Here is a 15,104-nt window from a genome sequence, read left to right on the forward strand (position 1 = left end):
TTGTCTACAAATCTGTCAAAAAGCACGTGGCTGTCAAAAAACACGTGGCTTTGTTTACCTCGCGCTAGTGAGGTTAAGTTGGCACTACTGAGGTTTAGGCCCGTCAAGATGGCAGTACTGAGGTTAGCGATGCGTTGTTGTCTGTCAAAAAGCACGTGGCTGTCAAAAAACACGTGGCTTTGTTTACCTCATGCTAGTTAGGTTAAGTTGGCACTAGTGAGGTTTAGGCCCGTCAAGATGGCAGCAGTGAGGTTAGCGATGCGTTGTTGTCGATGACAGCTGTCAAAAAGCACGTGGCTTTGTTTACAAATTCAAATCTCGCGCCAAAATTCAAATTTCCCGCGGGCGGCGGCGGAGGAGGAGGCGGGCGGAGGCGTGCGGCGGCGGAGGTGCGGCAGAACTGTCCAATTATACTACTGGGAAGAATTGCACGCAAAATGTTATCATTCTCCTAGTTGGGAAGTAACTGGGTAAAAGTAATCGGATTACTTCTAACGATTACATTTAAAAAATACCGGTATCGTTACTTTTTCCACAAAGTCTACTTATTATTTTTATTTATTTTATTTCATTTCAATATAGGCACCTGAGCCAAGGCTCTTCTTGGTGCAATACAAATAAATGACAATGGCAGCTATATTCACAATCTGATTACAAAATAAAATACAGTAAGTATATAATTTAACATGGTGTAAGAAATAAGATAGGACAAAGCTTCCTAACCATAATTACCATACTACTTCAGGTATTTAGTTAAATTACTTTTGAAGATAGATAAAGTTGGTAACATTTTTATATTTTTTGGAAGCGAGTTATACGTAGTTATAGAAAAATGCCAAAGAGAGTTTTGACCATAACTAGTGGAATGAATCTGATTGTAGTGAATATTATAAATAATTCTTGTTTCATAATTATGAATCTGTGAATTGGTAATTACTGATGTGTTTGAGCGGACTAATTTGTTTTGAATTTTATAGATCATAATTATAGAAGCCTTTATGCGGAGGTTTGGAAGTGATAATATATTACAATATTTATACAGATCTTTAGTCGGTGTCAGAATGGGCAGTTTGAAAATTATTTTTAGTGCTCTCTTCCTAAGGACCTCTACCTTTCCAAATAATTCTTTATTACAGCATGCCCAGACATGTATCATATAAGAGATGTGGCTTTCAATAAGAGCATAGTAAATACCCTTCAACAACCCACGAGAAAACTTATATCGCAATCTACTGAGGATACCAATCACAGGGATAATTTACTTCTTGAAATAAAATTGTGCCGGGCGAAGTAGCTTGGTCGGTACAGCGCTGGCCTTCTGACCCCAACTTGGCAGGTTCGATCCTGGCCAGTCGGGTGGTATTTGAAGGTGCTCAAATACGTCAGTCTCGTAACGGTAGATTTAGAGGCACGTAAAGGAACTCATGCGGGACTAAATTTCGGCATCTCGGTGTCTCCGAAAGTCGTAAGAGTAGTAGTGGGACGTAAAGCAAATAACATTATTATTAGTAGATTTACTGGCAAGTTAAAGAACTCCTGTAGAACAAAATTCCGGCACCTCGGCGTCTCCGAAAACCGTAAATGTATTTATTGGGACGTAAAACAAATAACATTATTATGTATGAATTTATTAATTGAAGATTTAAAAAAATATTTTCTATGCTTTCAACCTACCACCAGTGTGCCATTATCGAATCAGATAAGACAGGCGTGATCATGACATAATCGAAGAACAGAGCAAATCGTGCGTCCGCTGACTACGTAAGCCTACAACGCTATATTCCTCAGCTCCATTTGTGCTTGTATTGGCTGTCACTGGATCGGTAGCGTGTCACCGCTGAGCCATGCTCCTCAGCACCATCTGTGGCTGGACCGGTCTGTCACTGGACCGGCAGCGTGTCACCGCGCTCTGCATACTACGCCATGCTCCTCAGCTCCATCCTTGGTTGGACCGGTTTGTCACTGGACCGGCAACGTGTCACTGCTCCAGTCGTGTCTTTTTTCCAGTCATATTTAGCTAGTTTCTAGGGCTCATTTGCTTATATATTTATTACTTTAGGTCATAAACTTCCAAACATTAATACAGTAATCAGTTATTTTATTTTTCAGGTATTTTCTAAATTTTATCCTGAATTATTTTTGGCAGACTGAAGAACCTCCCAGTTACAGATTGACGGAGTCAAAACTGAAGAAAAATGGCTTCTAAGATAAGAACAACAAAAGTCAGCCATAAGTTGCCAACTGTGATCTGGTTAATTCGCCACCTCAGAGAGTAAAGTGGAACATTGATATGAATGTACGGCAACCAAAATGACGTCAAATTAAAATGTTTGCACAAAGTAGAGGAAGTAACCTCTGAAGGAATGAAGGTACTAGCAAAAAAAAAAAAAAAAAAAAAAGTGGTGGGTGGGGAGAGAATGGGAAAGATCAATAAAGGCATCAATATGAAAGACTCTCTAAACCTTGCAAACAAAACATGTGGTCAGAAGAGATCAAGAGTTGACTGAGAGAAGTCAGATAGGAAAGATGATAGTGAGGAGTCTGTCACAGATAAGGGGAGGCAATATCAGAAATAGGTAGGGGCTCTGTAGTCACCACCTCTATGCCATGATATTGATAGCCCTTGGAGCTTACCCCTCTTAGTCGCCTCTTTCACCACGCAGACAGCACCGTAGATGTATTCTTGTCCTCATTTACAGGAGGTACAAAAGGCCTAATGAGTGGCTCTAATCAATGTGGTAGACTTCGGTGATATTCGCGAGAAAAAATATTACTTGAAAGAAAAATAACATTCCTCAAAGAACGGACAGTTCGCATGGATAACATGTTTTACGAATTTGAGTCAGCTTTTAAACAAATGCAGTATTGTATCATGATTTTTATTGAAAATGGCCCCTTAAATATTAGATGGAAAGAATTAAAAATCTATTCTGTATTATCATTTCTCATATCTGCTGTCAAAAATATGTACAAGAATAGTAGGACAATATACATTGGCATAGTCAAATAATACGCGACACTTACAGATTACGCCTTGCTAAAATGGGAGACAATTCGACGGTGGCGCTCATAGTGGCTTGACCTGAACAAATCGCGCTAAATACAAATATCAATGAAAATGTATATACGGAAATGGATAAATAAATTACGTCTAGAAAGAAAGTGTTATTGTGATATTAACGTCGAAGTTGCTAAAGCAATTCTGGATAAATGAATGAAGAATTATTTAAAAGGTTATTATTCAAAGACTAAAATTAGACACATAAACAAGATATGAAATGGGCTGCTGTGAAATGGCTTGATCTTTCATTTATGCATTACTTTTTTAGCTTTAGCATTCCTGCCTGAACTTTTACGGTTGATTTGTCTTTTTTCTCATTTAAAAACATTGTATCTTCACATTAAGACACTTGTCAATAAAAACATCGACACATTCCTTACACACATGATGCAATGAATTAAAATTTAAAAGCCGGACAATTTTACTCATAACATGAAGCCTACTAAAAGAAAGAAAATATATAAAATCCCAGCTTTAATCTGAGAAGACGGAATAAAGAAAGAAAAGTATGCAAATGTTGTCGATATTGATGCTTTGAGGAATATTTACGTACAATTAGAGTAAAAATTTAGCATACCCTTGGCTGTATAGTCGAGGATTTCTAAAGTCGCTGGCCTGGAAATGATCTGAACAGATCTTATAATTCTTATATAAGCGTAACGTCCCTTCTTTCTTGTACACCTTATCCAAATCACTTCTGTGACATTTCAAAACCCACATATCACACCTACAACAACACATCGGTATTGAAAGTTAACTGCTGCACTATACAATAAAATATGCGTATTACATTTTAAGCTAGTTAAATTATGGGTCGAGCAGGTCAGAAGATTATGAAGTACTATAAAGATCTCTGTCACTGAAAGAATATATATGCAAACAAAATATTAGTTACATTTTCTTGTCACGAGGGAACCTGAAGAACGACCGCGCATTCTTCTCTACTTCATAGTTACTGCAGCCAAACACAGCACATACCTTTCCCCTCATGTTGAGAGGAGATATGAAGGAATGACACACGCTACTATTTGATTATGTCAACTCACTGAAAACGCATAAATAACACCAAAAACTTCACACAAAAATACACGTGCTCTTTTGACAGAATCAGTAGTTTCCAGGTCTACTCGATAGAGAGAGCTTCAATAGTTGTCCCTCGATATCTCGCTCAGTGTCGCGTATTATCAATACCGTTTATGTCATATTAGATGATTACATATGCTATGTAGTATGGTTGCTGCCATGTATCGACGTACAGAAAAATTACTTACGTTCCCTTCATCACAGTATAACAACCATCCGGTAACAACATGTTTATTGTACTTTTCAGCTGTGCAAGATTGTGGATTGAAATTCTGTGTACGGTATTAGATATGTACTATCTTCAAAGGCTCTGTTTATTGCTTCTCTTTCTATTCTACTGTCTTGCCTGGTTCTTCTCTTCACCTGCCAGAATGTGACGATAAATACGATGGGCAGTCATGGTCAGTAGTATAATTGGATGGTTCGGCGGCCACCACCTCCTCCGGCTCTCGGGAGGCCCCTCCGCCTCCCGCGGGAAATTTGAATTTAGGCGGGAAATTTGAAATTTGAAGGAAAATTTGAATTTTGGTGCGAGATTTGAATTTGTAAACAAAGCCACGTGCTTTTTGACAGCTGTCATCGACAACAACGCATCGCTAACCTCACTGCTGCCATCTTGACGGGCCTAAACCTCAGTGGTACCAACTTAACCTAACTAGCGCGAGGTAAACAAAGCCACGTGCTTTTTGACAGCCACGTGCTTTTTGACAGACAACAACGCATCGCTAACCTCAGTACTGCCATCTTGACGGGCCTAAACCTCAGTAGTACCAACTTAACCATACTAGCGCGAGATTTGAATTTGTAAACAAATCCACGTGTTTTTTGACAGCCACGTGCTTTTTGACAGACAACAACGTATCGCTAACCTCAGTGCAGCCATCTTGACGGACCTAAACCTTAGTGGTACCAACTTAACCTCACTAGCGCGAGATAAACAAATCCACGTGTTTTTTTGACAGCCACGTGCTTTTTTGACAGCTGTCATCCACCATATTTAAACTACAGAGCACCGTGCTGCCCTCTTTATCGCAGTAGCTGCAAATTCGTCACCTGTCATCGGCAGTGCTGCCATCTTGGCGGGCCTAAACCTTAGTGCTTCCAACTTAACCTCACTAGCGCAAGATAAACAAATCCACGTGCAGCTGTCATCCACCATCTTTAATCCATAGAGCACCGTGCTGCCCTCTTTAGCTACTTACCTTTGAAATGTGGTGGCGGGTAATTTTTACATCACAGCTGTCATCCGCCATCTTGCATCGCAAACCTCAGTGCTGCACTCTTTAGCTAGATACCTTTGAAATGTAGTGGCGGCAATTTGAATAATTCTTTATGCTCTTGTTTGGAAACAAACCTATGCGCTTTTTTGACAGCTATCATCCGCCATCTTTAATCCAGAGAGCACCGTGCTGCCCTCTTTAGCTACTTACCTTTAAAATGTGGTACGTCACAGCTGTCATCCGCCATCTTGCATCGCAAACCTCAGTGCTGCACTCTTTAGCTAGATACCTTTGAAAAGTAGTGGCGGCAATTCTAAAAATTCTTTATGCTCTTGTTTGGAAACAAACCTATGCGCTTTTTTTTGACAGCTATCATCCGCCATCTTTAATAAAGAGAGCACCGTGCTGCCCTCTTTAGCTACTTACCCTTTGAAATGTGGTGGTGGTAAATTCTACGCGCTCTTGTTTGGAAACAAACCTATGTGCTTTTCTGACAGCTGTCAACCGCCATCTATAATCCAGAGAGCACCGTGCTGCCCTCTTTGTGCCGGTAGCAAATTCAACGTGCTCTTGTTTGGAAACAAACTCACGTGCTTTTTGACAGCTGCCATCCGCCATCTTGCATCACAAACCTCAGTGCTGTACTCTTTAGCTAGATACCTTTGAAATGTGGTGGCGGCAATTTGAAAAATTCTATGTGCTCTTGTTTGGAAAAAAGCAACGTGCTTTTTTGACAGCTGTCATCCGCCATCTTTAATCAATAGAGCACTGTGCTGCTATCATGCGGGTAATTTCATCAGCTGTCATCCGCCATCTTTAATCAAGAGAGCACCGTGCTGCCATCTTTACCTAGATACCTTTGAAATGTGGTGGCGGTAAATTGAAAAATTCCACGTGCTCTTGTTTAGTAAACAAACTCACGCGCTTTTTGTCAGCTGTCATCCGCCATCTTACATCGTAAACCTCAGTGCTACACTCTTTAGGTACATACCTTTGAAATATGGTGGCGGATAATTTAAAAAGAAAAATTCTACAGCAACCATCTCTCGACGCTAATTGCACAAGATGGTGGCTATACATGACTCCTTAAAGGTGCTTATGCAAGATGGTCGCTATACATAGGTTCTTATGAGACGCCCTTGTGATGCTTGCGCAAGATGGCGGTTATACAAGGCTCCTTATGAGACACCCTAGGGATGCTTGCGCAAGATGGTGGTTGCTCTTATGAGGCGGCTTAAGGGTCCTTGCACAAGATGGCTAGAGACGCCCCTAAGGATGCTTGCGCAAGATGGCGGACGCAAGATGGCGGCTATACATAGCTCCTTATGAGACAGCCTAGGGGGTGCTCGCACAAGATGGCGGCTACTCTTATGAAGAAAGCTAGCTTAGAGGCTACTGCGCAAGATAACGGTTGCTGTTATGCATGCGGTGGAGAGCAAATTGAAATTCTATGTGCTTAATCAACAGAGCACCCTGCTGCCCTCTTTAGCTGAAATGTGGTGGTGGATAATTTGAAAAATTCTTTTGACAGGTGTCATCTTTAAACAATGGCAACTATACATAGGCTGTTAAGACCTTATCATTCTCCTTCTCCTCCTCCTCCGCCTCTTATGTCAAGGCATAGCTTTATATCGAACAAGTTTAAACCTGCATCGCGAAGGCAAGCGTGTGCAGCGATAACATTATTGTACATGTTTAGACTTGCGAAACATAAGAAGAGTAGAATCAAACGCTGTACTCGATACAACATGTGATCAGAACATTGATTGATGTGTTCAGAACACAAAATAAGTGATCAAGACTAGAATCGAACACTGTACTCGATACAACATGTCAGGGGATACCCTTGTTCTAAGAAGATCAGATTGAAATATAACAAGGCTAGAATCGAACACTGTACTCGATGTCGTTAACTTCAACATGTGATTAAAACATTGTTTGGTGTGTTCAGAACACTACATAAGTAGAATCGAACGTTGTACTTAATACAACATGTTAGGGGATACCTTTGTTCTAAGAAGATCAGATTGAAACATAACAAGACTAGAATTGAACACTGTACTCAATACAACACGTCAGGGGATAACTTTGTTCTAAGAAGATCAAATTGAAACATAACAAGACTAGAATCGAACACTGCACTCGATGTCGTTAACCTTAACATGTGATTCAGAACATTGATTGATGTGTTCAGATCACTAAACAACTAGAATCGAACACTGTTCTCGATGTTATTAACTTCAACATGTGATTAGAACATTGTCTGATGTGTTCAGATCACTAAACAACTAGAATTGAACACTGTACTCAATACAACACGTCAAGGGATAACTTTGTTCTAAGAAGATCAAATTGGAACATAACAAGACTAGAATCGAACACTGCACTCGATACAACATGTGATCAGAACATTGATTGATGTGTTCAGATCACTAAACAAGTAGAACCGAACACTGTACTCGATACAACATGTCAGGGGATACCTTTGTTCTAAGAAAATTAGATGAAACATAACAAGACTAGAATCGAACACTACACTCGATGTCGTTAACCTTAACATGTGATCCGATACAACATGTTAGGGGATACTTTTGTTCTGAGAACATTAGATTGAAACATAGCAAGCCTAGAATCGAACACTGTACTCGATACAACATGTGATTAGAACATTGTTTGATGTGTTCAGAGCAAAAGTACAACTTCAATGATTTACCTAGTGTAAAAATCAAAAACACACACTGTGCACATATCGCATAGCTATCTCGCCTATCACTTGCCTAGTACGAAAATCAAAAACACACTGTGGACATATCGCATAGCTAACTCGGCAACACTTCAAATGATTTGCTTAGTGCGAAAATAAAAAAATCTATACCGCGTAGCTAACTCGTTCACCGCACTGCTAAGACGCTTAGTAATTGCAAATACACTGATATATGTCATTCGAAAATCAAGAAAGCACACTACGTAGCCAACTCGCTCGGTCACTCGCTTAGTAATTGCAACACGACTAGAACACTGATACACGTTACTCTTTTTTTCTCGAAACGCGCACACACGGATAAGAATGTTGCGAGATACTACATACTTACATGTTTTTTTTAAAAAATAGGGGGTGAAAAGTCATAAATTTTATGTACACATGTTGTCTCCTCCAAGTTGTAAGACGAAATAGACGCAGTACTGCGAGTTTCCGCTATAGCTGGCGAACGGAAGTAGCATGATATCTCAGCAAAAAAAATACGCGTGAGCTTGCATACACGCAAGTCAGACACAATGATGGATACCGCGATTCAAATCCTGGCAACTTATGCTGTCACGAAGGGCATCCGGCTAGATCATGTAATTACACGTTATGACGATCGCGCAGGTCCCTCGCCTAGCATTTGCTATTTTTTACGGCTTCCGACCGTAGGAGTTCGAACCCGCTATCTCCCGAAGTAGCGAGAATGATTGCGGGTACTAAGATTTTAAATCGCAAGAATTAATTTTACAGCCGGGTGTTATTTTTGATGAGAGAAACAAGATTTTAAAATGTGTCCCACACCACAAACTATTGTTTAATAGCTAGATGCCCTTCTTGACGCATAAACTATTAGTATCTAGCCTCTTACATCATACACCATTGTTTTACGACCGGTTACCCTTCCTGACGTTAAAGGACTAGGATTTTAAATCGCAGTATACGCGACAAATCTGTTGTAGCAGGTTTTATAACTAGATGTCCCGGTACCGGCACATAGAGTACTCCTACTGAAGAAGCCTGCACACAGCTTATTGCCTCCATCCGATAGTTGAATCACCATCAACGTCTTGTACTCAATCATTTTCGAAGGAGTCTGCACAAGGTTTAACGTCCCCATAAACAGCCCTTACTCAATGCTGGCTTTTGCACACCCCGCCTCTTACAACATACACCATAGTTTTACGACCGGTTACCCTTCCTGACGTTAATGGACTAGGATTTTAAATCGCAGTATACGCGACAAATCTGTTGTAGCGGGTTTTATAACTAGATGTCCCGGTACCGGCACATAGCCTACGTCTACCGAAGAAGCCTGTACAAGGCTTATCACCTCCATCCGACAAATGAATCACCATCAACACTCTTGTACCCGCAATCATTCTCGCTACTTCGTGAGATAGCGGGTTCGAACTCCTACTGTCGGAAGCAGTAAAAAAGAGCAAATGCTGAGCGAGGGACCTGCGCGATCGTCATAACGTGTAATTACATGATCGAGCTGGATGCCCTTCCTGACGGCATAAGTTGCCAGGATTTGAATCGCGGTATCCATCATTGTGTCTGACTTGCGTGTATGCAAGCTCACGCGTATTTTTTTTTGCTGAGATATCATGCTACTTCCGTTCGCCAGCTATAGCGGAAACTCGCAGTACTGCGTCTATTTCGTCTTACAACTTGGAGGAGACAACATGTGTACATATAATTTATGACTTTTCACCCCCCTATTTTTTAAAAAAAAACATGTAAGGATGTAGTATCTCGCAACATTCTTATCCGTGTGTGTGTGTTTCGAGAAAAAAAGAGTAACGTGTATCAGTGTTCTAGTCGTGTTGCAATTACTAAGCGAGTGACCGAGCGAGTTGGCTACGTAGTGTGCTTTCTTGATTTTCGAATGACATATATCAGTGTATTTGCAATTACTAACCGTCTTAGCAGCGCGGTGAACGAGTTAGCTACGCGGTATAGATTTTTTATTTTCGCACTAAGCAAATCATTTGAAGTGTTGCCGAGTTAGCTATGGGATATGTGCACAGTGTGTTTTTGATTTTCGTACTAGGCAAGTGATAGGCGAGATAGCTATGCGATATGTGCACAGTGTGTGTTTTTGATTTTTACACTAGGTAAATCATTGAAGATGTACTTTTGCTCTGAACACATCAAACAATGTTCTAATCACATGTTGTATCGAGTACAGTGTTCGATTCTAGGCTTGCTATGTTTCAATCTAATGTTCTCAGAACAAAGGTATCCCCTAACATGTTGTATCGGATCACATGTTAAGGTTAACGACATCGAGTGTAGTGTTCGATTCTAGTCTTGTTATGTTTCATCTAATTTTCTTAGAACAAAGGTATCCCCTGACATGTTGTATCGAGTACAGTGTTCGGTTCTACTTGTTTAGTGATCTGAACACATCAATCAATGTTCTGATCACATGTTGTATCGAGTGCAGTGTTCGATTCTAGTCTTGTTATGTTTCAATTTGATCTTCTTAGAACAAAGTTATCCCCTGACGTGTTGTATTTAGTACAGTGTTCAATTCTAGTCTTGTTATGTTTCAATCTGATCTTCTTAGAACAAAGGTATCCCCTAACATGTTGTATTAAGTACAACGTTCGATTCTACTTATGTAGTGTTCTGAACACACCAAACAATGTTTTAATCACATGTTGAAGTTAACGACATCGAGTACAGTGTTCGATTCTAGTCTTGTTATGTTTCAATCTGATCTTCTTAGAACAAGGGTATCCCCTGACATGTTGTATCGAGTACAGTGTTCGATTCTAGTCTTGATCACTTATTTTGTGTTCTGAACACATCAATCAATGTTCTGATCACATGTTGTATCGAGTACAGCGTTTGATTCTACTCTTCTTATGTTTCGCAAGTCTAAACATGTACAATAATGTTATCGCTGCACACGCTTGCCTTCGCGATGCAGGTTTAAACTTGTTCGATATAAAGCTATGCCTTGACATAAGAGGCGGAGGAGGAGGAGAAGGAGAATGATAAGGTCTTAACAGCCTATGTATAGTCGCCATTGTTTAAAGATGACACCTGTCAAAAGAATTTTTCAAATTATCCACCACCACATTTCAGCTAAAGAGGGCAGCAGGGTGCTCTGTTGATTAAGCACATAGAATTTCAATTTGCTCTCCACCGCATGCATAACAGCAACCGTTATCTTGCGCAGTAGCCTCTAAGCTAGCTTTCTTCATAAGAGTAGCCGCCATCTTGTGCGAGCACCCCCTAGGCTGTCTCATAAGGAGCTATGTATAGCCGCCATCTTGCGTCCGCCATCTTGCGCAAGCATCCTTAGGGGAGTCTCTAGCCATCTTGTGCAAGGACCCTTAAGCCGCCTCATAAGAGCAACCACCATCTTGCGCAAGCATCCCTAGGGTGTCTCATAAGGAGCCTTGTATAACCGCCATCTTGCGCAAGCATCACAAGGGCGTCTCATAAGAACCTATGTATAGCGACCATCTTGCATAAGCGCCTTTAAGGAGTCATGTATAGCCACCATCTTGTGCAATTAGCGTAGAGAGATGGCTGCTGTAGAATTTTTCTTTTTAAATTATCCGCCACCATATTTCAAAGGTATGTACCTAATGAGTGTAGCACTGATTTTTGCGATGTAAGATGGCGGATGACAGCTGACAAAAAGCGCGTGAGTTTGTTTACTAAACAAGAGCACGTGGAATTTTTCAATTTGCCACCACCACAATTCAAAGGTATCTAGCTAAAGATGGCAGCACGGTGCTCTCTTGATTAAAGATGGCGGATGACAGCTAACAGAACTTTTCAAATTGCCCGCTACTACAGAGAGCAGCACGGTGCTCTGTGGATTAAAGATGGCGGATGACAGCTGATGAAATTACCCGCATGATAGCAGCACAGTGCTCTATTGATTAAAGATGGCGGATGACAGCTGTCAAAAAAGCACGTGGCTTTTTTTCCAAACAAGAGCACATAGAATTTTTCAAATTGCCGCCACCACATTTCAAAGGTATCTAGCTAAAGAGTACAGCACTGAGGTTTGTGATGCAAGATGGCGGATGGCAGCTGTCAAAAAGCACGTGAGTTGTTTTCCAAACAAGAGCACGTTGAATTTGCTACCGGCACAAAGAGGGTAGCACGGTGCTCTCTGGATTAAAGATGGCGGTTGACAGCTGTCAGAAAAGCACATAGGTTTGTTTCCAAACAAGAACGCGTAGAATTTACCACCACCACATTTCAAAGGTAAGTAGCTAAAGAGGGCAGCACGGTGCTCTCTGTATTAAAGATGGCGGATGATAGCTGTCAAAAAAAAGCGCATAGGTTTGTTTCCAAACAAGAGCATAAAGAATTTTTCAAATTGCCGCCACTACTTTTCAAAGGTATCTAGCTAAAGAGTGCAGCACTGAGGTTTGCGATGCAAGATGGCGGATGACAGCTGTGACGTACCACATTCAAAGGTAAGTAGCTAAAGAGGGCAGCACGGTGCTCTCTGGATTAAAGATGGCGGATGATAGCTGTCAAAAAAAGCGCATAGGTTTGTTTCCAAACAAGAGCATAAAGAATTTTTAAATTGCCGCCACTACATTTCAAAGGTATCTAGCTAAGGAGTGCAGCACTGAGGTTTGCGATGCAAGATGGCGGATGACAGCCGTGATGTAAAAATTACCCGCCACCACATTTCAAAGGTAAGTAGCTAAAGAGGGCAGCACGGTGCTCTATGGATTAAAGATGGTGGATGACAGCTGCACGTGGATTTGTTTATCTCGCGCTAGTGAGGTTAAGTTGGAAGCACTAAGGTTTAGGCCCGCCAAGATGGCAGCACTGCCGATGACAGGTGACGAATTTGCAGCTACTGCGATAAAGAGGGCAGCACGGTGCTCTGTAGTTTAAATATGGCGGATGACAGCTGTCAAAAAAGCACGTGGCTGTCAAAAAAACACGTGGATGTGCTTATTTCGCGCTAGTGAGGTTAAGTTGGTACCACTAAGGTTTAGGTCCGTCAAGATGGCTGCACTGAGGTTAGCGATACGTTGTTGTCTGTCAAAAAGCACGTGGCTGTCAAAAAACACGTGGATTTGTTTACAAATTCAAATCTCGCGCTAGTATGGTTAAGTTGGTACTACTGAGGTTTAGGCCCGTCATGATGGCAGTACTGAGGTTAGCGATGCGTTGTTGTCTGTCAAAAAGCACGTGGCTTTGTTTACCTCCCGCTAGTTAGGTTAAGTTGGTACCACTGAGGTTTAGGCCCGTCAAGATGGCAGCAGTGAGGTTAGCGATGCGTTGTTGTCGATGACAGCTGTCAAAACGTACGTGGCTTTGTTTACAAATTCAAATCTCGCGCCAAAATTCAAATTTCCCGTCAAAATTCAAATTTCCCGCCAAAGTTCAAATTTCCCGCGGGAGGCGGAGGGGCCTCCCGAGAGCCGGAGGAGGTGGTGGCCACCGAATCATCCAATTATACTACTATGGTCTTGGAGGAGGAGTAGTTAAAAGTTTTTCCTGACGATCAGTACCAATTATTTCCCATAAAATATCACCGACTTTGAAATGTCTGTGGCATACCTTAAAATAATGTATCACCGTGAGCGAAATTCATGCATTTACGGAGTGAATCGGCCTACACCAGCAGCTCTTGTAGGTGGTATGTTTTAATACGTATAATAATAACAATAATAAAATTATACCGTTGAAATAATGTATTCCATGATTGTGAGCTAACATAACCTTATATCATTGAAGAGTAAATATGCCTACATATCACCAGCTGTTGCGTGTAGTTAATACGTCATAGGCTTATGCTCATTATGATTGTGTGAGAATGTAATAATAATAGTTACTCGCCACTGAGTTATTAATAAATCTGTAGTCATGTCTTGGAATTGCACGTAAACAAATCTGCCGCATAACCTCGTCTTTCGCAAACTTAATGCATGCACTTCGTTATCACTGTCGCATTTCTCCTTACAGTTGAGTACCCAACACATCAGTACCATTATGTAGAACGGTATTAGCAATTGGCACCATTAAACGAATTAAAACTCTTCTAATTTCAGCGTTACATGGCCAAACTCATTGCTGTGTTATTACTGAAAAGGTTCAAGCTTGCCTGCCGATGCTGACGTCACAGTATATTCGCAGAACGGTTGTGAGGCCTTATATCTAGGAGGTGTTGAGTGAGTGGAGTGCCTACACTAGGACTATGCCACGAAGTGCATGCATTAAGTTTCCGAAAGGCGAGGTTATGCGGCAGATTTGTTTAGGTGCAATTCCAAGACAAGACTACAGATTTACTAATAACTCAGTGGTGAGTAACTATTATTATTACATTCTCACACAATCATAATGAGCATAGGCCTATGACGTATTAACTACACGCAACAGCTGGTGATATGTAGGCATATTTACTCTTCAATGATATAAGGTTATGTTAGCTCACAATCATGGAATACATTATTTCAACGGTATAATTTTATTATTGTTATTATGATACGTATTAAAACATACCACCTACAAGAGCTGCTGGTGTAGGCCGATTCACTCCGTAAATGCATGAATTTCGCTCGCTGTGATACATTATTTTAAGGTATGTCACAGACATTTCAAAGTCGGTGATATTTTATGGGAAATAATTGGTACTGATCTCAGGAAAAACTTTTAACTACTCCTCTTCCAAGACCATGACTGCCCTTCATATTTATCGTCACATTCTGGCAGGTGAAGAGAAGAACCAGCAAAACAGTAGAATAGAAAGAGAAGCAATAAACAGAGCCGTTGAAGATAGTACATATCTCATACCGTACACAGAATTTCAGTCCACAATCTTGCACAGCTGAAAAGTACAATAAACATGTTGTTACCTGATGGTTGTTGTACTGTGATGAAGGGAAAGTAAGTAATTTTTCTGTACGTCGATACATGAAAGCAACCATACTACATAGCATAATCATCTAATATGAGATGGCCTTTATTCTAAACGGGTTTTATTAAACTATAAAATATT

General features: G+C 40.8%; 1 protein-coding gene across 1 annotated transcript in view; it reads left to right on the forward strand.

Annotated features, from left to right (window-relative positions):
• Nucleotides 1–14,282: 14,282 nt before the first annotated feature.
• The window catches only part of Arc42 (Activator-recruited cofactor subunit 42), a 74,576-nt gene continuing 73,754 nt past the window's right edge, over nt 14,283–15,104 (forward strand). Inside the window, exon 1 of the mRNA XM_068230692.1 lies at nt 14,283–14,408. Coding sequence (XP_068086793.1) covers nt 14,304–14,408 — 105 coding nt within the window. The 5' untranslated portion in view covers nt 14,283–14,303. The remainder of the gene's footprint in view (nt 14,409–15,104) is intronic.

This window comes from Anabrus simplex, chromosome X (assembly GCF_040414725.1).
Source record: "Anabrus simplex isolate iqAnaSimp1 chromosome X, ASM4041472v1, whole genome shotgun sequence".
Lineage (NCBI taxonomy): Eukaryota > Metazoa > Arthropoda > Insecta > Orthoptera > Tettigoniidae > Anabrus > Anabrus simplex.